The 27,747-nt window shown below is 47.5% G+C and overlaps 6 protein-coding genes across 6 annotated transcripts; 2 read left to right on the top strand and 4 right to left on the bottom strand.

Annotated features, from left to right (window-relative positions):
- The first annotated feature begins 2,686 nt into the window (after window positions 1–2,686).
- Window positions 2,687–3,255, top strand: K441DRAFT_653196 (uncharacterized protein). Its single transcript, XM_067647493.1, has one exon. It carries the CDS (start codon window positions 2,798–2,800, stop codon window positions 3,086–3,088), a length of 291 nt encoding a protein of 96 aa, XP_067508339.1. The 5' UTR covers window positions 2,687–2,797; the 3' UTR covers window positions 3,089–3,255.
- A 1,377-nt stretch (window positions 3,256–4,632) lies between these two features.
- On the top strand, window positions 4,633–6,940 carry K441DRAFT_684426 (uncharacterized protein; the record flags this gene model as incomplete). Its single annotated transcript, XM_067651778.1, has 3 exons — window positions 4,633–4,672; window positions 4,790–6,381; window positions 6,434–6,940. 3 exons carry the CDS (start codon window positions 4,633–4,635, stop codon window positions 6,938–6,940), a joined length of 2,139 nt encoding a protein of 712 aa, XP_067508338.1.
- Window positions 6,941–10,395: 3,455 nt separating this feature from the next.
- On the bottom strand, window positions 10,396–12,873 carry K441DRAFT_602920 (acyltransferase ChoActase/COT/CPT; the record flags this gene model as incomplete). The annotated part of the gene is made up of 6 exons (XM_067645284.1): window positions 12,641–12,873; window positions 12,524–12,578; window positions 11,731–12,446; window positions 10,733–11,652; window positions 10,546–10,609; window positions 10,396–10,485 (listed from the first exon to the last, which is right to left on the bottom strand). The coding sequence occupies exons 1-6, from the start codon at window positions 12,716–12,718 to the stop codon at window positions 10,396–10,398; spliced, it is 1,923 nt and encodes a 640-aa protein (XP_067508337.1). The 5' UTR covers window positions 12,719–12,873.
- Window positions 12,874–13,507: 634 nt separating this feature from the next.
- On the bottom strand, window positions 13,508–14,452 carry K441DRAFT_673854 (NAD(P)-binding protein; the record flags this gene model as incomplete). The annotated part of the gene is made up of 1 exon (XM_067650682.1): window positions 13,508–14,452. The coding sequence occupies one exon, from the start codon at window positions 14,450–14,452 to the stop codon at window positions 13,508–13,510; it is 945 nt and encodes a 314-aa protein (XP_067508336.1).
- Window positions 14,453–14,582: 130 nt separating this feature from the next.
- Window positions 14,583–15,324, bottom strand: K441DRAFT_250598 (uncharacterized protein). The gene has a single exon (XM_067640770.1). It carries the CDS (start codon window positions 15,188–15,190, stop codon window positions 14,714–14,716), a length of 477 nt encoding a protein of 158 aa, XP_067508335.1. The 5' UTR covers window positions 15,191–15,324; the 3' UTR covers window positions 14,583–14,713.
- A 213-nt stretch (window positions 15,325–15,537) lies between these two features.
- On the bottom strand, window positions 15,538–17,308 carry K441DRAFT_653190 (malate dehydrogenase). The gene is made up of 6 exons (XM_067647492.1): window positions 16,981–17,308; window positions 16,766–16,883; window positions 16,665–16,705; window positions 16,504–16,612; window positions 16,359–16,453; window positions 15,538–16,295 (listed from the first exon to the last, which is right to left on the bottom strand). Exons 1-6 carry the CDS (start codon window positions 17,044–17,046, stop codon window positions 15,705–15,707), a joined length of 1,020 nt encoding a protein of 339 aa, XP_067508334.1. The 5' UTR covers window positions 17,047–17,308; the 3' UTR covers window positions 15,538–15,704.
- Window positions 17,309–27,747: the final 10,439 nt, after the last annotated feature.

Genomic DNA, 27,747 nt, shown 5'->3' with positions numbered 1-27,747 from the left:
AGCCAATATATCGCTGAGTAGCAAGGACAGCCAGCTTAGCAGCCGCGCGTATTGACACACAAGCTGAGTAACTTACATGGGCGCAACTACAGGAGCACCCACAGATAACCATCGAAGCCGTTAGGGCGGCACACCGCTCGGTAGCTACGGTCAATCACGGTCAATCAGGGAGTAGTGTTGGTAGAGCAGGCAATGGGATTGAATCCAGTAATCTTGTAATCTTGGCGGTGGTGCACGCTGCTAGCCGACGGATAGCCACAGAGGCTCATACCGGCCCATGCAAGTCTCACTTGTTGTGTGGGTTTCGAATATCCCATACCTATGGTGTTGAATTTTGGTTGGAGATCTGGATCTCTGACGGCCAGGCCGTGAAGCCATGCAGCGGTGCAGCCACACAGGATGGTACCGGGGGGTTCTAGGACTGAAGCAGACTGCAGCTGAACGGCGAGCAGAGTTAGTACCGCCTGTGGCAAAGGCTTGGAAATGACGATCCGAGACGCGATTCAGATAGTCGTTGCCCGCAGAGCATCGTTTCGGCAGGTTAGGACATCCGCTTTGGGCCCTGACAGCTTGTTTAGAGTTTTTAGTAATCTACTGTCACTGGATGAATTGCAGATGCGATACGCCAGTGATTTTTCAGAAGTGGACCTCCAAGTATTGTTCTTTGTGACGGGGATTGCTCCAGGACTTGGCGCAAGCCATGATCGACCATCTGACAGGTGCGAAATCGAAGCTGAGGGCGGTGAATAGATTCGCAGAAGCCCATACAACCCTGCAGGACTCCAGATGCAGGAGAGAGGGCAAGCTGTATGGAGTGCCGCATGGAGTGTCACAGCAGCTAGTGACCGATAGAAGCAAAAGCACGAAAAAATTAAAAATTGAATTCAAATCTTAATGGCCAGGAGGCGGGAGGGTAGAGCCTCCGTTTGGACAAAGGGCGATACGAAGCGGCGGGAAGGCGACCCAACAAACGTCGATTGAGCATTATCTTTTGTTCTGATAAAGCCCATGGCACAAGCCAAACGGCGTGAAGCTTCATCAGATAGAGGGAGATGGTCCACTGTCCTAGGAGCTTGGCACTGCAAGACAGCGCGAATTCTGCTCGACTCGCCGGGGGTCTAAGCTGCATTATTACTTGCTGAGGAGAGTCAAGAGTCAAAGAGTCAAAGGGTCAAAAGGAGTCAAGAAGCAGGCAAATGGCGCAAACAAGAGCGCGACGGCAGTTCTTATGATTTGTGGGACGAAAGCGCGGTGCCCTGACTCGCCCATTGCCATCCGACGTGCCGCCTTGGGAGGGGTTTGGGGGTTGGGGTGGGTTAAGAGGCACATAGAGGCGCATAGAGAGGCGCATGGAGGCACATGGAAGCACTCCTAGCACTCAAAAAGGTGGTTGAAGTTGTGGAATAACCGGGGCGCGAGCAGTGACGGTGCCTGCATAAGTCGCCCAGTAAGCTGCATAGCCAACCGAGAAAGCTTGCAACGATCGCAGCGTGGCGATGCTGCAGCCCAAAAGAGGCGTCTTTGGTGGCAGGCGAGCGCCGTTCTGGGAAAATTTTGACGTGGGAAAGTGGAGGCTGACGTGCGATCGACACAGCCGCAACCCTGCACCCAGCTCGCCCTTGGCTGCCAAACCCAGACCGACCCAGACCCAAACCAACCCAAACCAACCCCTTCGTGGAAAAGGCCGGCGTGATACGGCATCAGCTTGCTAAGAATACTGGGACAAACGCCGACGCTGATGTCGCAAGGGAGGAGCCGGTCGGTCCGGCCATCGCGAAAAGCTGCTGGACTTGCTGACGCTGCTGAGGATGCTGAAGATGCTGTATTGTATCGGTGGGAGGCGTGAAGCTGCTGGCCACCACCACTCATCCACTCTCCACTCTCCCTGTTCGTTGCCCGGATGATGCCACTCGGCCTGGATGCACACGTACACACATTTTTCGCGGCGTCTAACAATGACGAACATGGCCATAATATCTGCCAGTGCCCGACGCCCAGGATCATGCGTTGAGAGAGAGGGAGCTGAACTGCGGCGGCGTAAGGGCGGCGCTGCGGTGCTTCTTAAAAGCACTTCACCCTGGGCTCCGAACTCCGTTGTCGACCTCTCCCTTCCCCCTCCCCTCCCCTTCCCGTCGTCGGGTCGGGTGGTTTGCCCGCATGCATCTCTCCCAGTCCCGAGTCAAGCGGTGGCCAGAGGGGCGAGGGTGCGGACTGGAGAGCAAGCGGGCGTTGGGGTGGTTGAGGCAGCGGGGTGCGCGGTGGATTAGCAGTGGATTACCTAGGTGCCCAGGTAATTGTGCTTGCTCGCCACGGTGATACCAGCGCACACAATACGGGACGATACGGCAATACCACGATGGCCGTGGTGGCCGTGGTGGCCGTGGTCGTGGTCGATCCTAAGGCCTGCAGCGAGGATCGTGGACTGCTAACGACTTGCACTGTTTTGCTACTTGCTACTATTGCTGCTGCTAGACTTTGCTGCAGGTCCTCGATTGGGGCTATCGACATGGGTATTTTTTTAAGGTTGCATGCAAGCCACGCCAGGAATAGATCTTCGATAGATCGCTTGGGCCGTCTCTCACCACATGTAATGCGCCTTGGGCCATGGCATTCTGGCTGCCTCCCTTTCTGATGGACTCCCACATGCTTGCCCAGATGGCTGTCCACAAAGCGTCCTGAGGCGAAGCTTAGCAGGAAGGCATTGGTTGTCCCCGGGGCCATTCACGTCCGACAGAGGCCTCTTCGCTGCGCTGAATGGCGCAGGGATGCTCTTTCACATCGGATCGTAACAGTAATAATGTGTGCTGATGCGCGTCCAGACAGCTTAGCTCATATATCACCGCCCTCCGTCACCCCGACTTTTTTGGAGCTCTCTTCTACTTCGGCATGCTGCCATCGGGCCATCACAACACTCGCTTTGAGCTGCCTCTGCGCGTCCTTAATCCGATCTACATCCGCACCCACATCTAAGTCCACCCGTCACCCCTCAACCCGGTTTGCTGCCTTGCTGCCCTTCGCTTCTCTCGTTTTACATTTTCATCTGACTGCCTTCCCCCCTCGTTGTCTCTGCTACAGCGCCTCCAAGTGACTCAGCGCTTTGGCCCCCCGTCGATTTGCTGATTCGCTCTCTCGCTCTCTCGACCTCTGGGCCCTCTGCCTACAAGCCATTTAGCCCGGCGTCACTTCAGCTTCAGCCTTGAAACCCGGCGGCTTTGTCTGCTGCAAAAGTAGCAGGTTGGCAGCAGCATTGACAGAGCGGCACGTTTCTGCCAGGCAGCCCTCGCCGGTACCCGAAAGTAGTTTCGCATCGGAATCTGCTCTGATCGCTCCGCCGCCCCGGTAAATTCCACAAGGGCTTCTCAGCTGAGCTGACGGCTGCGCCATCTCGCTTTCGAACAAGAGCCTCAAAGCCTCTGGTCACGGATCACAGCCCCAGCAGCTCAGTAGGTGGTTCGCCAGGCTGGTAGGAAATTGGCAGGCATCTTGTACCGCGGTTGGCAGCCTTCTTGTAGCCCTCCGCACTTCGCTTGATTACCCGGTTGACGGTATCGGTACAATACAAAGTCATCAGAGGTCAGTCATCCTCCACTTTCCTTGCATTACTTGCCGATCGTCGTTATCTATGTCCGCCAATCCCGCCCTCTGCCAAAACCCCGGTAACTAACCACCCTCTCACGCCTCTATTAACGCTTGCTTCTCCGCAGCTAGCACTCCACCTTCCTACCGCGAGGCTTCGCCCAGCCTCATACCTGTCTAGACCATCTCCAAAGCCTAATGTCTCTGTCCTCTTTGTCTACTTGGTAAGCTATTCTGGACCACAAGCTGCACTTACTGCTCTTTGATGCGACACTCGATCATCTACGAGCCCAAATCTCATTTTTCCAAACCAGCCTTCCCGCTCTGAATCACTCTGGTTCTCTTTCAAGGTGCTTCAACTTCCCGAAACCTGTCAATAGTAGGCAGCGGTAGCCTGCATTAGGCGAGGATCAGAACTTATCGGAAGTGGGAGAAACGGGGCCCTTCAAAAGTGCTCCTGCAATTCCTCTCTCCCGGATGCTTTTTACTCTAGAGACTGCTCCTATCTGTTCTGTCAGCAGCGAGCAATTGCCAGATATCTGCGTCACGAGTCCCGCCGTGCTCGACATCTACATTTTTGAACTCAGACTTCCTTCGCATGCTTCAAATACTTGAATGTACGGAGAGTCCAAAAACATTATTCCACACCTGCAAACCCCTTGCATGTTGTGATCGACTGGCTAGAACCATCTCCACGACGGTGCAGCCAGAGCAACACTACTTCGCCCATTCCTAGAGCCTCGGAAATACCGTCAAGCTGGCCTGCATCGGTGGTAGATGCTTTCAGGTGTGTTTTTCCTCATCCTTTTGGTTTCATGGCTGCGGCGAGGGTTGTGTCATACATAGCCCGTGTTCATTATGCTGCTGCCTACGCTCCAACCACTCTATGGGTTTGCCTGCTAACTAGAGCTCCAAGCACAGCCTGATCGAAGCGTCAAGGCGCCCTTTATCGTAGACGAAGATTGTGACTCTTCAGAGCCGGTACTGTTGCAGTACGGTCAAGACTGCGAAAGTGGTCCTCTGACCGTCGCTGATCTGTCGGCCGCCCTCTTGTCGATGTCTGGTTACGGAAAGTCTCAGCAACCCTATGTGTATGGTGAGTAAATTGAGGTTCATCTGACGCTTCTAGAGGAGCAAAGCACAGCGGCCTGGGCGGATGGCCCCGGGTCAGGCACACGTGAGAGCTAATGTTGGACTGACACCCTTCTTTTAGAAGAACCCGCCACAAGACCAAATCAGAATCCAAGCTATGCTAGCTTTGCACAGCCTTCATTCGCCTCGCAATATTCAGACGCGCAGGCGCGGGTACCCCATGAACCATCGACCACAGAGATGCCCTTCATTCCTAGCTCGACGTACGAGTCACGCGGCGCAGGCAGTTACCAAGCTCAATTCCCATTTATTGATGCAAGATCTCGTCATCTTCCCGGGCCACCGGAAATAACTTCTTACCTGCCTTCGAAAGGTGGCTCTGGAGACAAGCTTTTGATCAATCTTAGGGCCAAATACGACCTCACCATTCAACAGAACACTTTTTTTTCAATCATGTTCGGGAGCAGACGGTGCGAAACCGCGCTCACGAAGCTCGAACCAGAAGGAGAATATTTCAACTACACCCTCGCTACTGACATCCCGCCTCATGCGGTGACTGCATGCCTTAGTGGCCAGATGCAGCTCCTTCTGAACATGGAAGATGAGTACAGCCGGATTCTTGATGTTTTTGAAGTCGGCGATTTTACGTACACGGACGTTTCTGCATACCAGACATACAGCTCGTCTCAAGATCTTTCACGAAAGCGAAAGATTTCAGCAGAATCGTTAGAAACTCCAGATTACTTGAGATCGCCTGCGAAGCGAGTCGCATCGCAGCGACTGTACGCAAAACCAAGAGAGAGCTCGAGTGTTTACCCTATCGCACACAGTTCGGTTTCGCCAGCTGCATCCTACGTTCAACCTGCGCTTCCTAGCAATTTTTCATACTCGGGCGCGTACGAGAGGGTTCAGCAGCCACAGGTTCCAGTTTACCCCCAGCAAAACCCGCAACAAAAGGGACTCTATTCCATTCCATCTGGAATAAACATCTCTCAGCCGAATGTGAAGGCTCAATCGCCGAGCCAACCAACGTACAGCCCCTACTCAACGGTGAGCCAAACAGGCCGGAGTCCGGCTTCTATCGCAGCCACGCCGGCTAGAACGCCAGTTATGCCCTCTCCAGCTTCACTTGCCAATCCTCCTCTGATACGGACATCGACAATACAACCACCAAGTTCAGCAGTCACACCGGTCTCTGTGCATCCTCAATCTTTTAATCCCTATGCCATGTATCCAAATTCCAAAGCTGTTTTGAAGATTGATGGAGATTTGGAGAAAATGGCTGAAGGCTGGTCTCAAGACGAATGGGATGCGAAGCGCCGCCTGGTACAATTTCGCAGAAGTCAGTCGGGCAGCACGATCACCACATTATTCGAGGCAGTCACACCAGAGGAGCGTTCGCCACACAGCATCTGCGTGAGCTGTATCCTATGGGAGGAAAAACAGGAATGCTTTATTACCAGCGTGGATACCATCTTTCTCCTTGAGTCTCTAGTAGCCGTCAGATTCACCGTGGAGGAGAAGAACCGCATTCGACGCAACCTGGAAGGGTTTCGCCCTCTGACGGTGTCTAAGGCCAAGGCGGAGAGCGAAGAGTTCTTCAAGGTTATTATGGGCTTTCCGAATCCCAAGCCTAGGAACATCGAAAAGGACGTCAAAGTGTTTCCTTGGAAGATTCTCGCACATGCATTGAAGAAGATAATCAGTAAATACGTATGTGTTTGATAGCTCAAACTCGGTTCTGCATGCAGCTAACATTCCACAGTCGGCGAGTTACTCGTCAACGGCTGGCGCCCTCCTCACCCCGGTATCAAGCAGCTATGGCAGCGGCGGGCCCTCAGAGGCCGCTCCAGAACTCCACCGCAACACATCGCCTCGATCGGTTTCAAGTTCGGTGGCCTCTACAGCCTATACATCGGGCATGACCTCGACGACCCTGTCTCCGAATATCAAGGCATCAGCAGGACTGGAGGCATCAGCTGGCCAATCCGACCTGCGAGTTTCGGTTCCCCAGCTGACTCCGACAGTACAAAGCATGACTCCATGGCAAGCAGCCGCACACCACCCGGCATCACAATACTCGGCGGGGCTATCTACAACGGGGCGCACATCTTGGGACTACGGAGCATTCCTGGAGCCAAGCGCTGCAACGGCGGTGCCGGGATCTGGACAGTCGCTGCAGCTACAACGGGCAGATGTTGCGCCCCAGGCAAGCCAAGTAGCCGGCAACGAGGCCTATCAGCAGTATGGTCAGCGGACCTCTCGTGGATGAGCAAAGGGATGATGTGAGGGTGTGCTGCAGGCCGGCTGATCTGCGTCGAGATCATGCGCACACGGGAACTCTAGTCCGCTTTGGACTGTTAGCGCCGTTTGCCCAACACCGGGATACAAACCGCGTGCTGCGACTCGCTAACAAGTTAGACCACTCGGCCTCACCCCTCGCACAGCCACCCCCCCATCCCCGACCGACTACCTCGATACGCTCTCCTAGATAATATGCCAACTCCCTTGTTAGACTTGTTTGTTGATAATTTTAGTACCCTCTCTTCCTTGCTTACGCTTTTCGCATCTTCCGTTTTTCAGGTTAGACTTGGGCTTTCGGCGCATAGCAGAATAGAACCAGCCCTCCCACGAGGCCCAATACTGGGTTGGTGCTAGGAAAGCACCAGCACAAATACCCCGGCAATTTGGCGTTTGAGTTTTTTTGTCTTCATACTTTCCCTCATGTCCTCGTCATTTACACAACTATATCATGGTCACGGCGTCAGAAGGGTCAGGTGGCGCATGGCGTAGAGCGGGCGACCTTAATGGGAATGATCACAGGATTCTTTCGGGGAGAAGGGTGTTTAACCATCAGTCACGGCGGCGTTTATTCATTTGTTCATTTTTTTTAAACCACGTGTAAAGGGCTTGTGGCGGCAATGCTCCTGTAATAATTTCTCGTCCTGTCATTATCCGCACTAGTCAGCATATGCTTTTTCGGTTTGTACGGATGGCCTTCTACAGCGTTCTTTCGACTCATTGCATTGGGCATGGAGCCAGGGATTTTATATTTTTATTTTTGCATCAAGGCGGGGTGTTAGGCTGGGAAGAACTAGGCTATACGGAATTTGTAACGGGAACGCAGGGAACACATTCCAAGGAGCGCGGCGTTTCTTCATCATCCACTTAATTTTTACAATATGTTCTTTTCTTAGCTATTTACAGTAATGGAGAGTGAAAGAGAGAAAGAAAGTATGCCTCAAGGCCTCGTACGAGCAAAAAGCGGCTATGGTGTCCCAAACCCCTCAACTTTCGTCAAACGGCGCGAGTGGCTTTCACTTGGCGGCCAAGTTGACCAGTGATAGTGTGCGCGTGCCGTATTCTGTATGAAGCAGTTCGCTACAAGTACCTAATAGCGCGGCCACCGGGGGCTGACGGGTTGACCGCGATTGACCGCAAAAGTGCACCCTCTTGGCCTTGCCACTAGCAGCACTAACAGCGTTAGCAGCACTAGCAGAAGGCGTCTGAAGAGCTTAAGAGGGGTTCCAGAACCACCACAGTGACCGACCCCGCAGTCTCGAGTCAAGAGCCGCCTTCTTTTGCGCCTGCTGTGACGTGGCGCGCTGCACGTCGTATCCCTTTTCGTGCCTTGACAACGACGCCTCTCTTCTTAGCATTTACACATCAGCGTCCAAGTGTCTCTGCCTCATTCTCAATTAGAAATTCACATGTTTCTTTGTCTGTCTCTCTCTCCGGCTTCCTGCTGAAACGCCTTGGAGCACGCCTTGGATGCTTTCATGCAGCTGCTTCGTGGCCTGAACCGTATTCTTGGATTCCAGTCGAATAGCATGAAAGGATTCCCGGTCCATACTTAGAAAGATCGGGCGTGCGGTTGAAGCAAGCAGCTTTCGCGGTGCGTGTATAGCTACTAAGCTCTTTATAAGCTGGCAGGCGTGCAATGCCATGCAGCTTACAGGCGAAGCTGCATGGCTGGACTAGAAGAGACGTTTCATGTCAAATCCATTCGATTTCTTGAAACTGGGCGGTGGTGAGGCTGATGGTGGCATCGTGAGAGCAGACTTGGTAATAAGCAAGCTGTCAAGCCCGCATGGACAAGCATATGGTAGGTGCACCCGTGCAAGGTACTTCTAAAGGTCCGTGACGATGCGCAAGGTGCTCGTAGAAGTCAAAGCGGGCTTGACAGCTTGCTTGGCACTAAGTCTGGGTGAGAGCTGTATAGGGATAACTATCTGATTCTGTTTTTGTTATAATTCCCATTTTTAGTCAATCCATCATCACAAATTCCCTAGTCTGCAGTCTACCTGTTTCCCCCTTCTGCACCAGATCTCTTTCCCGAAAAGCTCAAATCGCAACATTCACCCCGATTCCAAAAAAACCTTTGACAACCCCGCCCCTTGCTGCGCCTCCCCTCCCTTCCCGCCCCCGAACTGGTCCCAAATCCCCGTCCCACGCGCGCTCGCTCTCGTCATCAGCAGCCCCTCGTCATCAGCACACGCGCGCCTTACGCGGCCCCCCCCCCCACCACTACCGCAACCGTGGTTCGCACAACCATCGGTACAACCACCAGCACAACCGTCACCATGACCATCACTATCGCCATTCACCACCACCACCAACGCTCACCGTGGTCCTTATAAGGCAGGCGCAGAGCCGGACTCCCTCACCGCGCCATTAGCATCCTCCCGGAAAAGCAGGCCAGAGGGCACGGCCCCGCGGGGAAAGGGATGGTAATCGGCGATCTCGGGCCAACGAGTCGTGCGAATAGAGTTTATTATTTTTTTTCGAAGTCTTTTTTTTTTATTTTTCCTTTTTCTGTTAGAAAAAACGGGCCATTTCCCCCGATTCCCAAGGCCTGAAACACGGTTCTTTCTGCGTGTGTCGTGCGTGTGGCTGGAGCGAGGAGAAGCAGGAGAGAGGGTAGATGTGCATATAGCTGCAGAGCCGGGGGGTTTTTTTTTTCTTTTTTTTCCCGAGCGCCGACTGGCTTGGCGAGTTCGGGGCTGCATGAGGCTGCGGTGTTAGGTGGGGAGGGGGATAATGGCGTGGGACGGATGAATGGATGAATGCTTCCGGGCGGCTTTTTTTCTTACAATTGCCTTAGAGGGATGTTTGCGGGAAAATGAATGAGGTGAATGTGTCCACGTCATGGGGCCTCTGCGGGTAAGCGGTGCTGAGGGATTGAGATGCTTGGGTTGCCGTACTTCAGGCCTTTCTCCCGACTAAGCTCGGCAGAGAGAAGGAGACCGAGGGAGAGAGGGACAGGTACGGCGGGACGGTTCTCTTCAGCCTTGTGGGTCTGCAATGCGGTCGAGGCTAGTGTCTCAGCCTTGGCCCAGCAGTCTGTCTGTGGCTGCACCTTCCCCGTATCTGCATGCAAGGCTGGACGATAGGGCTGCATGTGTGTGTGAAATCTCACATTCCGTTCTATAGGATTTCCACGGCCTCCCCACCCCATCTCTGCCTCTATCGCGTCGTGATGAAAAAAGGAAACTAGCATCATACAAACCACAGTAGGGAAAAAGAAACAGAAAAGTAACTACGACGCGCATCTAGATCTAGATCAAGACTGCCCACTTCCTCAGCCCTCTCAGTACGACCTACCCGTTTACTCGCCTTCCCTATCTGTCGAAATTAGGAAAACCTATATACACACTTGCGTTGAGCACTGCGTCGCTCTTCCCCAACCCAGAGTGAGGTAATAGGACAGGAAGAGCGCAAGTCTATCTATAACTTCGCCTTCGGCGCTTCGAGCGTCGGCAACATCAAGTCTCTAATATCGCCCGCCGCTTCATTGAGATAGAATGACATGCGTTCCTGCGATAGCATGTTAACTCTACAAGGAGGGTATCGGGGACGAAGATGGAAAATACATACAGAGCCAAGGCCCTTGCTGACGACGTTGAACTGGATGCTATTTTCGTTGATCATATAGGCGATACTAATGCCATTGTTAGCATAACTCGACAACTCGAGTTTTGGGCAGAGGCGAGTCGAAGGACCGAGTTGTGCAGAGGTTAAAAAGAAGTCGGAACAGCAAATAGAAGAAAGCAGTCAAACATACCCCCAGCCATCATCCACAACCTGACTCCAGCCATAGCCATTGAAGTACTCGGAGCTCAGCTGGCTGGTGCTGATGAACCACTTGCTACCGTACGCATACGCTGGGTCGCGGTATAGCGCGGGCAGCTCCTCGCCTTCCTCGAGGCACTTCTTCAGCCCGAGCAGGTGCCGGTCGACGCCGCGCCCGTCGCTGGCGTCGTTGATGTACTTGACGTGCGCGTGCAGCGCCTCGCGGAACAGCTGCTGGCACTTCTCCGCCGGCACCGACGCGTCCGCCATCGCGTTGCAGAACGCGACGCTCTCGTCCGACACCGAGCGGCAGGTTTCCGTGCGGCCTTGCTGGAAGCGCCGTGTCGCGGCCGATTCGTAAGTTGGTCGGTTCTTGCCGTAGAATTTGTGGTAGGCGAGTTGGATGATCATCTGGACGTAAGCGTCGGGAGAGCACTTGAATTTCTTGATGAGGCCTTTGCCATAGCCCTGATAGGCCTGAACACGGAGTTCGTGGGCGCCGATTTGGCCGTCGAAGTGGTGTTGGGCAGCTTCTATGTCCTCTTTTAGTTCTGGGGTGAGGTGAAAGCGGATGGGAGTCGGGTCAGGTAGGTTGCTGCGGACATTCGGGTTGTCGAAATCTAGGGCGTTGGTGAAGATGAGCTTGTTAGCGTGGTCATTGAGACGATGTGTAGGTGTGCCGTCCATCATGGAATGTTCGCCCATGAAGCCTGAAGTGCCGTTGTCGTTGATGATGAATTGAAGGGTCTTGTCGAACCAGCGATTAGAGCCGTCGCCGTGCCAATATTGATGCGCACGCTCTTCCAAGGTGACCGGGGAGGCATCGTCAAGACAGACAACGAATGAGGCGGATTGGATGGTTTCGAGGGCAGATTTGTTGACGTCCGAGGAGGCAACGAGGCGTTCGTAGACCTGTGGTGCCTGTCAGTCATACAAATCCCCCTCCCAAAAAAAAAAACAGTCAGGGATTCGAGAGGGAAATACACATACATCGGTCCATACATCTCTGTTTTGTGAAGTGAGAATTCCCACAGGTGCGCTCCTCTCCGCCTTCTCATAAATTCTCTTGAACTGCTGCTCCAACTCGCTTGTGTTGAGCTGCTTGCCATCGATCTCATGCGGCACCTTCCAGAACTGGTTCTTCCTAATGACTACAATATGCGGGTTTTCCTGATATGGGTACTTGACACTTGTGTCCGCTGGCTTCTTCGGCACCCTGCAGCAGTTGAACATCCACTCATACGAGCTCATAGCCATGGGTAGCTTCTTCATGTACTCTGGCTCCAATGAACAGCTGTCGACTTGTTTCTTGAACTCAAGCACAGCGGTGGACATGGCAGCAGCACGCTTTGCGGGGTTGCGCCGCTTACGGTCATCTCTGTGGGAGTAGAAGTAGCTGACGTAGGGGACGATCGGGTCGCGGTAGCCCATATAGGCTCCCTCGTTCCACCATTCCGCGAGCCAGTTGCGAATGGTAGGATCTTCCCGCCGTGCTACTAGTCGCTTCTGAAGCGCTTCGCCAGGGCCACCGGGAGCAACGAACTCCTCAACGGCCTTTGTGGTGGCTTCGTACTCGGGCTTGCTGAGCAGTGGGTGGACGGATCTGAGGTAGCGCTTCGCTGTTTCTTGGAGGGTCGGGACAGGGAGACGAGGCAGAGAATCTTCGAAGCGGAGCATAGCGCCTTTGGAGTGGTCTTCTCTGTAGCCTGTAGTATTGTAGCTGTCTTAGCCGTCTGATGTCGAGGGTGAGACGCCTGGAGGGTGATCACGAGACAGAACATACCCGCTGGGAACGAAGACTGGTTTCTTCGAGAATTGACCGGAGCCATGGCTATGGACTGTACAGGCGTGGCGGTTAGAATATTCTCAGCGTCTCTCGTGTTCGGGTAAGCTAAAGTACCTTTAGAGAGCTCTTAGGTATTAACCGTTGGCGGAAGAGGGAGGCAGGTGGACGCGCTCTTGCGACTGCATTGAACATGCCTCAGTCTTTTTGGAGGACAGTTGTGAAGAGAAAGTCTTAGGGGAAGAAGAAACAAAAAGTCAGTGGGGCTGATGATGTTTTGATCAATAGGTGACGCCTGGTGGCCATTAAAGTTGCTGGGATTGCTGCTGGGATTGTTGCTGCTGAAGATGAACCTCGGTCCGCGGGAAGCGGAAATCTTCTTACTGCACGAGGGGCACCACCGCCTGGGCCGCAACACCAACTACCATTGCTATTGCCGCTGAGCCGGCCATGTACCTCTATATACGATTGCAGCTTCTGCTATACCAACGCTAGCCTGAGTCATTATTTATTCAGCTGTTTCTCTGATCATTGTATAAGATGGGACCCTTTTCCCCGGATCTTGGCACAAGCCATTGGTGATCGTTAGATCTAGAGCACAGACTAGCTCAACCTCGTCCTCTCTCATCCACCGCATTCCGCATCACACCGAACGCCACCACCAATTCACCAGGTATCATGCAATAGACCTCGCCACATCCGAGAGGTAGACGGTTTAAATATTGCCATCTGGTTGCTAGAGCTCAGCTTTCCTGAATGGCTACAGTCACTTTAGTATGGCAAAAAAAAATTACAACAAAAGCTTTGAAGGGCATGTTGGCTACTTAAGATGACTATATAGGTTTCACCAAATATCCCATCCTAAAGCCTTTCCAGCGTTGACCACAAGTGTGAAGGTACGTATATAATAGTAACGGCTCAACGGATCGCGGCTCGATTCTCCCTTAGATGGATGATGTCTCTTCCTAACATCCGAGAATTCCCTTAACTCTCCTTACTCTCTTCCTCCTTCACCCGCATATCAGCCCAGTCCGCATAACTTAGCGGCTTCCTCTCAATCAACCAATTCAGCACATTCGGGTTCCCAATTAAGCCCCTATAGTTATAAAACAACAGCATCCTCTGTGCCGTATCTCTGGTCCGCAGGTCCACCTCCTCAGTGCCCTTCAACCTGAGCAACGTCGCCCTGACAGCGTCCTCAAACCCGAGCCTCTCAAGCTTGACCTCCCTTCCGAGCCTCTCGCCTACAATGCGCATGGCCTGCTCGAATGTCAGCGGCGCCGCGGTCGACACGAGCGGGTACTGTGCATAGAAGTGCTTCTCGCGCTCCTCTAGCACCGCCCGCATGGCCTCCGCAACATCGTGCAGCGCGACGAACGAAAACGGCACATCCGTACTCCACATGGCGCGAAACACGGGATCCTCGCCGTCCCTCGCCTGCCGCCACAGCAGCGGCAGCGGGAGGTTGTCCATGAAGGTCGTCGGCTGCAGGATCGTGTACGGCAGGCCGGACTCCATGACGTACTCCTCGATATACCGCTTGCAGTCATGGTTCATCATCTTGCGCAGCTGCGAATTCAGCACCGAGCTCAGGACAAAATGCTTAAACGCACCCCTCCGCGCCTCCCGCACCGCCGCGTCGACCATCAGATACCCGATCTCCGTCTCGTGCGGGTGGTAGGTGGGCCCGATGTGCAGCACGACCGCCACGCCGTCCAGCAGCGCCGCCACGTCGCGCCCGTCGTAGAGGTCTGCCTGCACGACGCTCGCGCCCGGGTGCTGCGCCGCAAGCTGCGCGCGCGACGCCGCGCTGTGCACCACCAGGCGCAGCCGCTTCCAGCGCCCGGCGAGGAGCGGCAGCAGGCGCGAGGCTTGCTTGCCGCTGGCGCAGGTGACCAGCAGAAGGTCGTGCTCTGGATCAGCTGGCATGGCGTGCGTGCGTGCGGTGCTTGCGGTGCGTGCGGCGAGTAGGCTTGGTCTAGATTACGTGGTCAATCACAAAGCTGATAGTTCTAAAAGCGGATATGCAGAGAAGGTGTCCAGGCGGAGGAGTTTTCGAGGCGCCGTTTGCAAAGCTGGCTTTTTTGCGTCCCCGCGCGTGCGTCCCTTACGGCTTCTGCTTGCCTTAGCGGAACTCCGCGTCCTTTCTGCCGTCTAACTTTATGCGGTGTTTTGCGTCTCTTTGCCTTCTTACAGCAGTTGTAGTAGTTCAAGGCCGGCAGAACGCCAACACTGTATTAACCCTGATCCTGGTCCTGATCCCGGTCCCGATCCTGATCCTTCTAATGCCAGCGCTTGAGTCAATGCAGCAACAACCGCATGTAGCGGTGGCCTCAGGCACTCGCCTTCTCTAACTAGGGAAGTGCCTAGGCGGGTAAAATGCAGTTGAACGGAAAAGGTAAGCGGAGAGGGCGACGTGAGGGCGTAAATGAGATATTGGCAGCGGAGGATTTCTGAGCTCAGAGCTAGCGACGTGTCTATATACTGCCCTTGCTGAACGGCTTGATATACGTACCCCGGTGTTAAGCTCGGAGGTAAGCAAGCGAATCCTTTGCTGCAGCTCGCCATTTCCGAAAGCACCATTTCTGAAAGCACCATTTCTAAAAGCACCATGTCTGCGATAATCTTGCTATTTAAGCGGTAAGCGGGTGCTGAGATAAAGCCCATTACGCCCTGGATATCAAAAATAGTTGTGGCTGAATATTTGTTAGCTAAGGGTGGGTTATTGCCGGGACGTGGGTTTGCATGTGCGCTGAGCCGACTTGTCCCGAATATCGGCCCCACCACGTGACAGCCCGTGATAATGAAAGTTGTAATTGCAGAATCATGGATGAGAATCACAACCTCATTCTAGCATATTGTTCTCCGTAGAAGGGATTTTTGGAGTATGCACAACTAAAGGCATGGCGACAGAGTTCAGAGAGGAGGATCAGGTTATACGATACAATCGCAAAAATCTACATGCAATCAACGAATCGACTCCAACGCTTTATAATCTACATGCAATCAACGAATCGACTCCAACGCTTTATGTAGAGACCCCAGCTCCAGTTCCAGTCCAGTCCAGTTCCCATATTACAAGTGCTGGAAGCAAACTGCGCCGTCCCTCAACCCCCCCGGTCGTCACCAACTGCGTAAAACCGTGGTCCCCTCATCACCATCCTCAGTCCCATCTCAACATTTACGGGTTCTCCTTGGCGAATTCGACACCCTTGGTGATGTTCTTGCTTAGGTCGCCCAAGCACACATCGAGTAGCTTCTGCTCGTAATTTGTGATCTTGCCAACCGGATGGATCTTCTCAACGCCGTTAGGGCCGAGCTCGACGTTGGAGGCGAAGAAATCGCAGCCCTGGTCTTTGTATAGCGGTGAGTCAACGAATGTCGGCTCAATGACGTTCTTTTGGCCCTGAGCAGCCTTGAGCAGGCTCTCGGCGAAACGAGCACCGGCCATGGCCATGGAAAGCGTTGCCGAGCCGGCACCGCCTTTAGCTTGCACGACCTCGTCACCACCGAATTGCACACGGCGCACGTACTCGTCTAGCTGCTCGCCTTTGAGGTCGTAGCCGGACTGCGAGAGGAGAGGAACAATCGTAGCACCGGAGTGACCACCGACGACGGTGATGTTCTCGTTGGCGGGATCGGTGCCCTTGATCTGCGAAATGAAGCGGGACGCACGAACAACATCGAGCGTGGTGACACCGAAGAGACGCTTGGGATTATAGACGCCCTTAGACTTGAAGACCTCGGCAGTGATCGGGACGGTGGAGTTGACCTATAATTTTTATAAGTTTTATGGATGGTTGATAGAAGTATCAATGCGCTGTCAAGGACATACCGGGTTGGCGATGATGAGGATGTTGGCTTCTGGAGCATGATCCGCGGCCGCTTTGGCCAAATCTCGGACAATTGAGGCGTTTGTCTTGAAGAGATCTAAGATTGACATTAGAAGTTGCTGTCGTAGAAATTGGTATAGTGCTCACCATCACGGGTCATGCCTGGCTTACGAGGCACACCAGCAGGGATCAGGACAATTTCACTACCAGAGAGACACTCGGCGAGAGCTGATGGTGTTGGATCATATCCTCTAACCTTTTGTATATCAGCACAAACTCTTCTTTACAAACATCCCAACAAATCATACCTCGCTCTTGGTGTTGATGTGACTGATATCCGCAGCAACGCCTAGAAGACCCAATTGTCAGCCCGGCATTTTATTATAGGTCGGCGGAATGGAGTATGTACCGGGAGCTAAACGAATATCGTAGAGGGCGAGCTGGCTGACTCTGGGGTTGAGCTTCAACAGAAGTGACAATGGCTGGCCAATGCCTCCAGCAGCACCCAACACAGTTACCTTAGATGCCTATAAACCCTCTAGTTAGCATCAATTCCAACATATTCAATCCATTGAGAAACCCGAGGGTGTTGCAAAAGCAACACTAATGCCAAGCCCGGCGTACCTGTCTAGACGAGGCGGAGAAGGATCGCCGCTGAACGGCACCAAATATCTGACGTGCTGAAAACATTGTGATGGAGCTGAGAGAGTGGAGATGAAGTTTGGGCTGAACTGAATACAATGGTCGGGCGTAAGGAAGATCTGGTGAGTCCAGTTGCGAGACAATTTCTGAGAAGCACGGGGAAGCTTCAGGCTTGGCGAAGTCGGAAGCGCTAGCCCGCCCGCGGGATGAAAAAGATGACAGAAGACAAGTACAAACCTAAACACCACGACACAATAACCCGTAACCGTCACACTCCATCTTCACCAGTACTCTTCTGCTACACATCCACAATTTCTGCCATATATTGTCAGCCTCAGGAAGTGACCTTACTAACACTCGACAAGCAACTGAAAAGGCGAAAGCTTCGAAACTGATGCCTACCCACTCCCCAGCCGCACGGACCAGGTCTGGAGTGCCTTGTAGGGAAAGACAGCCTTGCAACATGCGTAGGAACATCGTCTGTGCTCAAGAAGAAGGCAACTAGAATATTCGAAACTACCTGTATGTGTCTTCTTTTACTATTATTCTCGGCAAGCCGAGCTGAATGCCTCACAAGCCGTTCGCATTCCTCGGCAGTCGTGCGTCTACCATGCTTTTTAAATTTCTCTTTCGTATGGTATCTTCGTCTTTGCCTAGTCTCTACTATTCCCTGCCTAGCTTCTCCATTTAGCACAAGTCCAAATAGAGAGTAGTCATGTTAAATTAAATCCACATCCTTTTGATCAGGGCTTTTTCGTATTCAGCTGAGGAAGCCTAGACTTCTGCAGCGATGTACCTTGTCGCTGCGTGCAGAGACGCAAGCCAGCTGGCGACAACTTGGAATAGAACCTTCTGCCTACTCATGTTATCATTCCCACCTGCCTCATTTCATATGCGTCACAGGTCTTAGCTTCGTGTTCTTATGGTGCTAAGAAGGCAACGGCTGAATCATTACGGAATTGGACACCGGCATTGATCCTAGTCTTTCCTATGGCCCCCATCTGAGCCATGAGCCATCTGAGCTATCCGAGTCACCGTGAATAGCGCTGCAGGTACGGCTGACCAGCTTCCTGCAGGCAGAATCAGCCATCCGGAACGCGGAATGCGTATTAACGTCTTTTCAACAATCATCGCCTCATGGCCCTGTTCCCAACCCTTTCAGTTCACCGCGGTATAAGGTTGCATTATCACATGCAATTCTTGCCTCTTTGTGCCTCTTCCGCGGAAGTGAGGCGCTACAGAATGATATTTTGAGGACAACACTAGAGGACATGTGTAGTATGAGGAGGCCGAGCTAAACGTTCAGCGGTGCCTTGAACTAAGGCGATAAATTATTATAGTTGCTGGTGAGTATGCGATCAAGGCAGCGCTGGATCCATTCAAACAGTAGGCCAGGGCCCAAGGGGTATCTAGAACAAGAGCCAATGGCATAGAAATAACATGATAATCTTATTTTCATCCAATGGAATTGGCACCAATGCGCAATGGATTGGCAACCCTGTCCCCGAGATCTTGAATAACATTACGAGAACCTGAGGGAAGACTAGAGCCATCTAGCTAGCAGGTATGTAGTTTTAAAGAAATCTTACCTGCATAGTCGAACATAAGATTCTTTTCTCCCAGTTCCAGTTACGGTTGCCAACCTGAACAGCTGCTGCTTTTACCTGAGCTGAGGGAGAAGAAGCCTGAACTAAGGCTGAGCGTGCCTGTGCAAGGAGGGTAGCCGTTTCTGGCCCCCCTGTGCAGCCCCCAAATGGTCCCGTTTTTGGCCCCTACCTCGGCTGCAGTTACCAGCGGAGTTCTACCTCGGATTAGTCTCCTGGCTAGAACAGCAGTACACTTTAAGAAGAAGACTACTTTATATAATTTATTATTGCATTATAGCAAGACGCGCCTTGCAGCGTAGTAAGCTTTGTTCCTTACTAAGGTATATATCTTCCTACGTTCTTTATAATCTAATTATATTTTCCTATACTTTTAGCTAACGAATGTTACGATGTTTGCCTATTACCTGCTTAAAAAAGCGGATCTTATAACACGCATACTAGATTCGCGGCCTCTTTTACGCCCTAAGCTCTTGTATTATCCTCTGGTGTAGGTTATAGTAAGGAAGCTAGATTAAACGATATCGATCTAAGTTTAGTACTGGGTGCTGGCCGGAACAAGGCTTCTCGAGAGGCATTGTAACCCCCTGGCCTATACAGCACAATAAAGAAATAGGCCGATTAGGCTCTAATGGTAAAAAGCTACGTTAAGGTTAAGGGGGCTAATCACGGCCCAGTCTAAAGGAATCTTAGCCGACTGGACATGGGTTTTACGAAATATCCTTATAAGTAGAAGAAAGATCGTACCATATAAGCTAAAGCTTTACTACGGCAACAAGGGCTAAAGTTAGGCTCGCCATTACTGGCTATGCAGATCTATGTAACCTTATCTTACGGAGATAAAGGTTATATAACTAGTTAAGCACAATATAGGTTTATATAAGTTCCGTTATAGGTTAGCCGAGCTAAGTAGCTTCGTGTAGTTATAGTCTGGCGAGATTAGTTCCTATAAATAAGTTTTTCTAAAAGATAGGGGGCCTAGATTAGACAATGTTGGGCCTATAATAGTAGGCCCCTTAGAGGTTCTTGCTAATTTAACTTAGAATAGGTAGCGTATATAATATAGTAAAGAGAAAGGATTAGCTCGCAGGCAGCAACTTAGTTAACGCTAACGTAATTATGTCTTTACCGTCCTCTGCTTAGTATAGATTAGTATATATTTGCTTAGCCCTCTAGGGCCGCTACCCTTAGCGCTTAAGTACTAGCTAAGTCGGGCTTATCTATCTTAGGTAACGAAAACCCGGCTTTATGCGATTAAAGAAGGTATTTTCGCATAAATCTATCCTGTGCTGCCCCTAGTAACGTAGGTACGGAGAAATTTCAAGCTATAGTGGCCTAGCTCGAACGTAGGTGTCGGACGGACAAGTCACTAAGAAGAACTCTGTCTATTGAATGTGGCTTTAGAGCCTCTATAAATACATAAGAAAAAGGGTAGTAGACTAATTTGGTTACCGTGTCGGAGACTAAGTCGTTAACCAAGTCGTTGACCGAGTCGCTGACCGAGACAGTAGTAAGATATACGAGAACAGGGTGGTGAGTCTTAAGGTAGTACCTGAGAGTGACCTCAACGGTTGACATACCCCCCTAGCTGCTCAGTCTTGACTAAGCAGCTGGATAGAAAATAGAACGAAAAGTTACAATAGGTAATTTGGTGTTAAGTTTTAAAGGAAATCCTCTATAGTTACCTTGCCTAATATTATTTAAATTAAATTAAATTAGATCCTTAATATTAATAAGATTTAACTGTTAAATAAACGCCTTATACTTCTAACGTAGTAGGGCCTTTGTTAAGCTGTCTGCGACTATAGCAGCTATAGGCGTCTAATTAATTTTAATTCGGCTATTATATACTTCTTAGTAAAGCTAGTAATAGTATATATTAACGTATTAAAGCTTTATAGAGAGCTCTTATCCGTCCTTTATAAGCAGTCTAATTGTCTATAAATTATTATAGCTAATTGTTTGTTCCTTATCTAAGGATAATTTAATTTCCTTAAAGAAGCGACTCTACTAGATTAACTCCGTTTCTATATAAAATAGAGCCGTAAGCTCTACCTCCGTACTTAACTTCGTTATAAATATCTGCTTAGTAGAGCGCTAATTAATTGCTCCTCTAAATAGGGTGAACAAATATCCTTCCATACTGCGTCTGCTTATTAAATTGTCTCTAAATACCGCGTTACTTGCCCCCGTAAAGGCTTAACTTCCTAAATTCTCTCCTAAGTATTTAATGGCGAGAGTCCTCGTTTAATAAAGGTATATAATTACTTAACGGGCCGCGGCGTTATATAGAGGTAAGAGGTTTTATAGGAACTCCGATAGCTTGCCTAAAGCTCTAGCTATATTAAGTCTTATAATATAGGTTGCGTAGAGTAGTAATCTAACTATCCTTTAGTAGACGTAGATCTCCTACTTTAAAGCTTTCTCCGGGTTAGGTAGGAGCTTATTAGTGCTTATAGGTGTACTAACTAAGCGTATATTAGTTAGGTAAAATATATTAGTAATCTTCTTAATATAGAAGTCTTAATAGAGCTATAGCTTCCTCTAACTCCTATTTCTTAAGACTTAAATTCCTAAAAACTAGGATAGTTCACCTAGGTCCTTTATCTTATACTTCTTTATTAGTGCTTCCTTAAAGCTTTAGAGCTCTAATTAATTTTCTCTAGTAAAGGAGACGCAGATATCGTCTATATAGAAGAATATAATTAGTGAGTTATTATAGTAGAGACACGGCTTACTATTAACGGGCTTTAACCCTAATTTAACAAGCTAATTACTAAAGTTATTATGCTAAAGACGTGGCAATCGTTAAAGTCTATAGAGAGCTCTATATAGTAGTAGACATTTACCCTTAATAGTAAATATAGGAAGACGGGTAGGCAGAATATAGTAGAGGAAGACGAGTAGGTAGAATATGGTAGAATCCTATGGGGTGGCGGTGTAGAATTCTGCTAGCTCTATTGTTAAGCGGACTAATTAGGATTTTCTATACCTAGTATAGAAAATCGCTATTGGCTTAACTAAGGGCGGTAAGCGGAACTAATATCTTTATAGTGGAAATGGGTAGGCGTGTACTTTATCGGCAAAATATTGTCCCTTGTAAATGACCTTAGCTGCTAGAAGTTGGCGTCGTTAGTGGGCCATTAAGGGCATTAACCAACTTGACAAACCAGCCTATATTGAGTTCATTTGACACGCAGCCTGCGCGTAGCCTGCGCATAGCCTACGTAACCTACGCAACCTACGTAACCTGCGCAACCTATATAACTTATAATTTTAGATAATAAAGGCTACTTTAAAGCCGTTTATAAAGCTATTAAGATAAATTATATACACTTCTTTATATAATCTATTATATTTACATCTGCTACCTATCTATATCGTCTACCTGTCTACATTACCTACCTATCTACATTACCTACCTATCTGTATTACCTACCTATCTATATCGCCTACCTATCTACATTATCTACCTGTCTGCATTATCTACCTATCTACATTACCTACCTATCTATATTACCTACCTGTCTGCATCGCCTACCTATCTATATCGTCTACCTATCTATATCGCCTACCTGTCTGCATCGTCTACTAGTCTACATTGTCTACCTATCTACATTACCTACCTACATCACCTACCTATCTACATCGCCTACCTATCTGCATCGCCTACCTATCTATATCGTTTACCTATCTGCATTGTCTACCTATCTATATCGCCTACCTGTTTACATCTGCCTATAGTATCTAATTTAATTCGGGGGAGAGGTCGGCCCGATCAAAGGCTCTAATTAATTCGAATCATTCTCCATGGCCGTTCGCTGGCTATATATTCGAACAGTGGTTATCTAGGGTACCTCCCTAGGAGGCCTTAATTCGATTCGATTCGGTAATAGGCTCTAGATTAATTCAATTAATCAATTAAATCGTTCGTGGTGTTCGCTGGCTGGTTGTTTAAACGGTCGTTGTCTAGTTCTAGTAACGATCGTCTACTAGTTCTGGCGACGGTCGTCTAGTTCTAGCGACGGTCATCTAGTTCTGGCGACGGTCATCTGGTTCTGGCGACGGTCGTCTAGTTCTGGCAAGACGGTCATAGTTCTGGCGACGGTCGTCTGGTTCTGGCGACGGTCATAGTTCTGGCGACGGTCGTCTGGTTCTGGCAACGGTCGTGGTTCTGGCGACGGTTATCTAGTTCTGGCGACGGTCGTCTAGTTCTGGCGACGGTCGTCTAGTTCTAGCAACGGTTCTCTCCTACCTGCCTACCTGCCTGCCTACCTACTTGTCTGCCTACCTACTTATTTATCTACCTACCTACCTGCCTACCTACCTGCCTGCCTGCCTGCGTCAGTGTCTAGTTTAATTTAGAGGAGGAGTCGGCCTAATTAAAGGCTCTTATTAATTCGAATCGTTCTCTATAGCCGTTCGCTAGCTGTACATTTAAACGGTAGTTATCTAGGGTGCCTCCCTAGGAAGTCTTAATTCGATTTAGTAACGGGCCGATATTAAAGCTCTAGTTTAATTCAATTAATCAATTAATTAAATCGTTTGTAGTGTTTGCTGGCTAGTTATTTAAACGGTTATTATCTAGTTCTAGCAACAGTTATCTAGTCTTAGCAACAGTCGTTTAGTTCTGGCGACGGTTATCTAGTTCTAGCAACGGTCGTCTAGTTCTAGCGACGGTTGTCTAGTTCTGGCGACGGTCCTCTACTAGCTGCTATTCCAGTACCTCCTAAGGTAGGGAGGATATAAGGAAGGGTAAAAAATAAGGTGGCTGCAAAGGGGGTAACTTAGTAGAGGTATGTACGGGGACCCGATATAGAGCTTCGTGTAGAGCCTCCGTACGTAGAGCTTTGCGTAAAGCCTCGTACAGAGCCTCTATACGTAGAGCTTCGTGTAGAGCTTTATATAGAGCTTCGTATAGAGCCTTATACAGAGCCTCTATATATAGAGCTTTGTGTAGAGCCTTATATAGAGTATCTATACGCAGAGCTTTATATAGAGCCTTATATAGAGCCTTATATAGAGCCTCGTGCAGAGCCTTATACAGAGCCTCTGTCGTAAAGCTTTATATAGAGCTTTGTATAGAGCCTCTTAAGCATATAACTTAAAAATAATCTATTATATTACCTTAATTATATATTAAGGAATATATAAGTTGGTTAACTGTATATTATTTAACTTTTAAATATATTAAGTTGGTTAATTATAGGTTAATTATAGGTTAATTATATATTATTTAACTTTTAAATATATTAAGTTAGTCAACTGCGTGTCATTTAACTTTTAAATGTATTAAGTTGGTTAACTGCATATTAATTACGCGAAACGCGCTTAATAAAGTCGACTTGAAACCCAGCCTACGAATATTTTCCCGATATTAGAACCTTAAGAATCTAACTATATACCGCACTGCACGTATACTACGTCTATTATACTATGTTAAAGCATACTAATACTGACTAGTAAGCGCGCACAGATTAGGAAACACGTAGATAGCTTAGAAGACAGTTATACTGTCCACCTTACAGCAAATTAGAAAATAGTTATACTTATCCACCTTTTATATTAGCCTATTTTAGTTAAAGAGAAGAAGAGAAACTACCTAGAAGTACTTGTTTAGTATTTATAACGACTACTAGATATCTCATTCTATTTATTTTAGAGGACTACTATATAAAACACCTTATCCTACCTAACCGCCTCCTTAACCGCCTCCTTAACTACCTCAACCGTTCCACTACCTTTACCCTACGAACACCCTTATCCTTACCTTTACCTACTTAAATAATATATAAAATACAAGATATTAGGAATAGAGAAAGACTGGAAGGAAGAAGTAGCTAAATAGGAAGATAGAATTAACCTAATAGAAGTCACTAAGGATAAGCTGACCGACTATGTATGATATAAGATGTACGTATACACGGAGATATATAACTAGCTAGACTTAATACTCTAGGAATCGTTCTAGGGAGATTTTAAGGACTTTATGGTCGATATCTTTATATAAGTCCCCTTATACTAGCTTTAGCAACTATATAATTACCTAAATATTAGAGGAGTATAGGTTAATATTAACTATAAATAAGGCAAAACGCTCCCTTAGTCTTTATACAAAATAGTATAAAAAGAAGACTAAATTAAATAGAGTAGAGAGATAATTAAATTAGCCGATAATAAGTATGGACTAATGCTATTTAGATCGATTAAGGTATATATAATAAAGGGTACTTTAGAGGAGTAATAACAAGCTAAAGCTACTGTAACCTAACTAACTAGTATACTGACTACCTCTACCTCTATACTATCTATTATACCTTAACTTATAACTACCTTTACCTTTACACTATCTATTATACCTTAATCTGTAATAATAATATAGTAACTCTACGTATAACCTATAGACGAGGAGAACCGCCCTATTACTGCAACTAGTTATAGAAAGGAAATTGTAAATGCAGCTAAGATATATATAGAGAAGCAGAAATACGGTGGTATAAACAAAAGCCTCGACTATAAATTAATAATATTCTATAACATCTGTAATTAAGCGGATGTACCCTAAGAAGCCTACCTTAAGGCATTCCCTACTATATTAAAAGGATTAGCTTTAGACCACTTCTATATAAACTAACTATTTTACCTATTATTTGCCAAAGCTTGCAAGCACCTTTAGAATTTCTTTAAAGGACTAGGATTTTAACGTAAGAACCTAGATAAGTGGAATACCATTATACTTATAATAGTAATGGTAGGAAATATAGACAAGTCTATAAGCAAATATCTCTAATTACTAATTTATAGACTTCGCTAACTATAGTACGGCCTTAGACCCACCTTATAAACTATAGACTTCCTTTATAATAAAATCGTCACTTCTTACTAGGGAATACTAGTATATAGATATACAGTCTCTAACCTACTAAATAACTTTAAAGCCCTTATTAATAAACTTTAATCGTCTATTATAGTATATAAGAAAGAGCATATGGAGAAGATATAAACTTTCTTTACGGACCGACGATTCTATAGAAGAGATAATAACTACAACTATAATAACTGTAGTAATTGCAGTAACCCCCTATATAATCGCAACCAACAGAAATTACGTTGCTTTATATATAATAAGGAAGGATATTACTTATAGAAACATACTAAAGAGGAGTAAGAAGAGTCTAAGACTAAGTTTAAAAATAAGTTTAAGGACCGCTTTTAGGAGCGAATAAAGCAATATATTATAGACTATAAAGGCAACGACGACGAGGACAATAATGAAAACGATGAGATCACCAACGTATTTAATGCTTTAGTAGTTAATATGGACCCTAGCACTCTATTAAATAAAGACAACTAGGCTATAATATACTACACTTTATATAGTGAGATTAAACTAGATAATGCGACTGCTATAGTATTAGAACTAGCTAATAGAGTATATAGCCACGTAGTTATAACTACTAATACTATAATAGATATATTCCCTACTAACATAAACCTATTTGCGTATAATACAACCTTACGCTATACCTCTATAAAGTTTATAGGTATAATAATTAATACTAGAGCCTCTAAACGTTCTATAGTAGGATATAGTTAGTTTCTCGCACTTTAAAAGATTAATAAAGTATAGTTAAACAAGTCTATAAGAGGCACAGTTAGCGTATAGTTCGGAATAGGTTCTATATCTTCTATTGGTTCTATTAAGGTAGCTACACTAATAGGTATAGTAGAGTTTTACGTTACCAAAGTTAATACCCCCTTTTTGCTTTGCCTAGCAGATATAGATAACTTATAAGTGTACTTTAATAACCTAAAGAATGTCCTAATAGCCCCCTTAAAGACTGTACTAGTCGTACGCTAATTCGGATACCTATTTCTACTATAAAATACTTTATTACACGTGTTTATTACGGAGTCTTTTAACCAAAACCTATACTACTTAACTAATATAGAATTGCGACGCCTACACCGACGCTTTAGATATTCGTTAGTAGAGCGACTTAAAAAAAATATTGGACCGCGCTAGCTATAAAAACGATACTAATCGTAAAACCCTTAAGTATATTACCCGCTACTACTTATACTGTTAAAAGTACGGAAAGTCACTAGGCAAATTTAGATTTACCTTAAAAGACAACGTTAATTTTAACTACTGTATTATTGTTAATATTATATATATTAACGGCAAGCCCGTACTTTATATTATTAATAAAGGTACCCAATTTTAAGCAGGTAGATAGTTATAAAATATTAGCGCTAAGTATATATGGGACATGTTATAAGCGTGCTAGATTAACACATACCTAGGCCCCCTAGATGTGATTATATATAACATAGGTAAGAACTTTATTAGTAGAGAGTTTAAGCAATATGCGATTAATATAGGCACTACTATAAAGAGCGTACCGGTTGAAGCTTATAACATAATTAGTATAGTAGAGCGTTACTATAGCCCCTTGCGATATATATACCACATTATTACTTCTAAGATACTAGAAATTAATAAGGATAGGGTACTATAAATAGTCTTTAAAGCAATTAACAACTCTATAGGACTAGACGGCCTAATACCTATATTATTAGTATTTAAAGCGTACCCCCAAATAACAGAGTCTGATATACCTTTACCTATAGTAATATAGCGTGCGATTATATTTAAGAAAGCTATAGAGGAAGTAAAGAAGATATAAGCAGAGCGCTAGGTTGCAGATGCACTTAATATATATAATAGCCCTAGCACTACCGCAATTTACGATCTACCCCTTAACTTATTAGTACTAGTTTAAAGAGAAGGTAATATAGGACAACCTAGATACTGGGTAGGACTATATAATCTATTAAATATTAAGGGGGAAATGTGTGCTATTAACTTACCTAACGGCCCTACGAAGTTCTATAGTACCGCTGTTAAACCATACTTAATAGACCCCAGAAATATTTAAGCTAAAGATATTTAAGGTAACGGCACTTAAGTTAATAATATTTAAGTTAACAAAACTGTCTGTATATACGAACCGTCTATAGAAACCGTCTCTATATAGAAACCGTCCTTTACTAAAACTGGAGAAGTATAACCACCTTACTAAGGAAAAGGAAGACCCCGTAAGTATTCCTCTTATATTAATACCGCTAACATCACCGTATT

Source organism: Cenococcum geophilum (assembly GCF_001692895.1).
Source record: "Cenococcum geophilum 1.58 unplaced genomic scaffold K441scaffold_5, whole genome shotgun sequence".
Taxonomy (NCBI): Eukaryota; Fungi; Ascomycota; class Dothideomycetes; order Gloniales; family Gloniaceae; genus Cenococcum; species Cenococcum geophilum.
The sequence above is the reverse complement of the archived record's forward strand: the minus strand, read 5'-3'. Positions and strand labels throughout refer to the sequence as shown.

What these genes read in the sequence shown, in the direction of transcription:
- K441DRAFT_653196 (XM_067647493.1), top strand. Translation starts at nt 2,798, where the DNA reads ATGTGTGCTGATGCGCGTCCAGACAGCTTAGCTCATATATCACCGCCC.
- K441DRAFT_250598 (XM_067640770.1), bottom strand. Translation starts at nt 15,190, where the DNA reads ATGGGCTTTATCTCAGCACCCGCTTACCGCTTAAATAGCAAGATTATC.
- K441DRAFT_653190 (XM_067647492.1), bottom strand. Translation starts at nt 17,046, where the DNA reads ATGTTTTCAGCACGTCAGATATTTGGTGCCGTTCAGCGGCGATCCTTC. An exon ending in ACATCAACACCAAGAGCGAG is followed by an intron (nt 16,613 to 16,664) that starts GTATGATTTGTT and finishes GATATACAAAAG; the next exon opens with GTTAGAGGATATGATCCAAC. An exon ending in GCCAGGCATGACCCGTGATG is followed by an intron (nt 16,454 to 16,503) that starts GTGAGCACTATA and finishes TGTCAATCTTAG; the next exon opens with ATCTCTTCAAGACAAACGCC.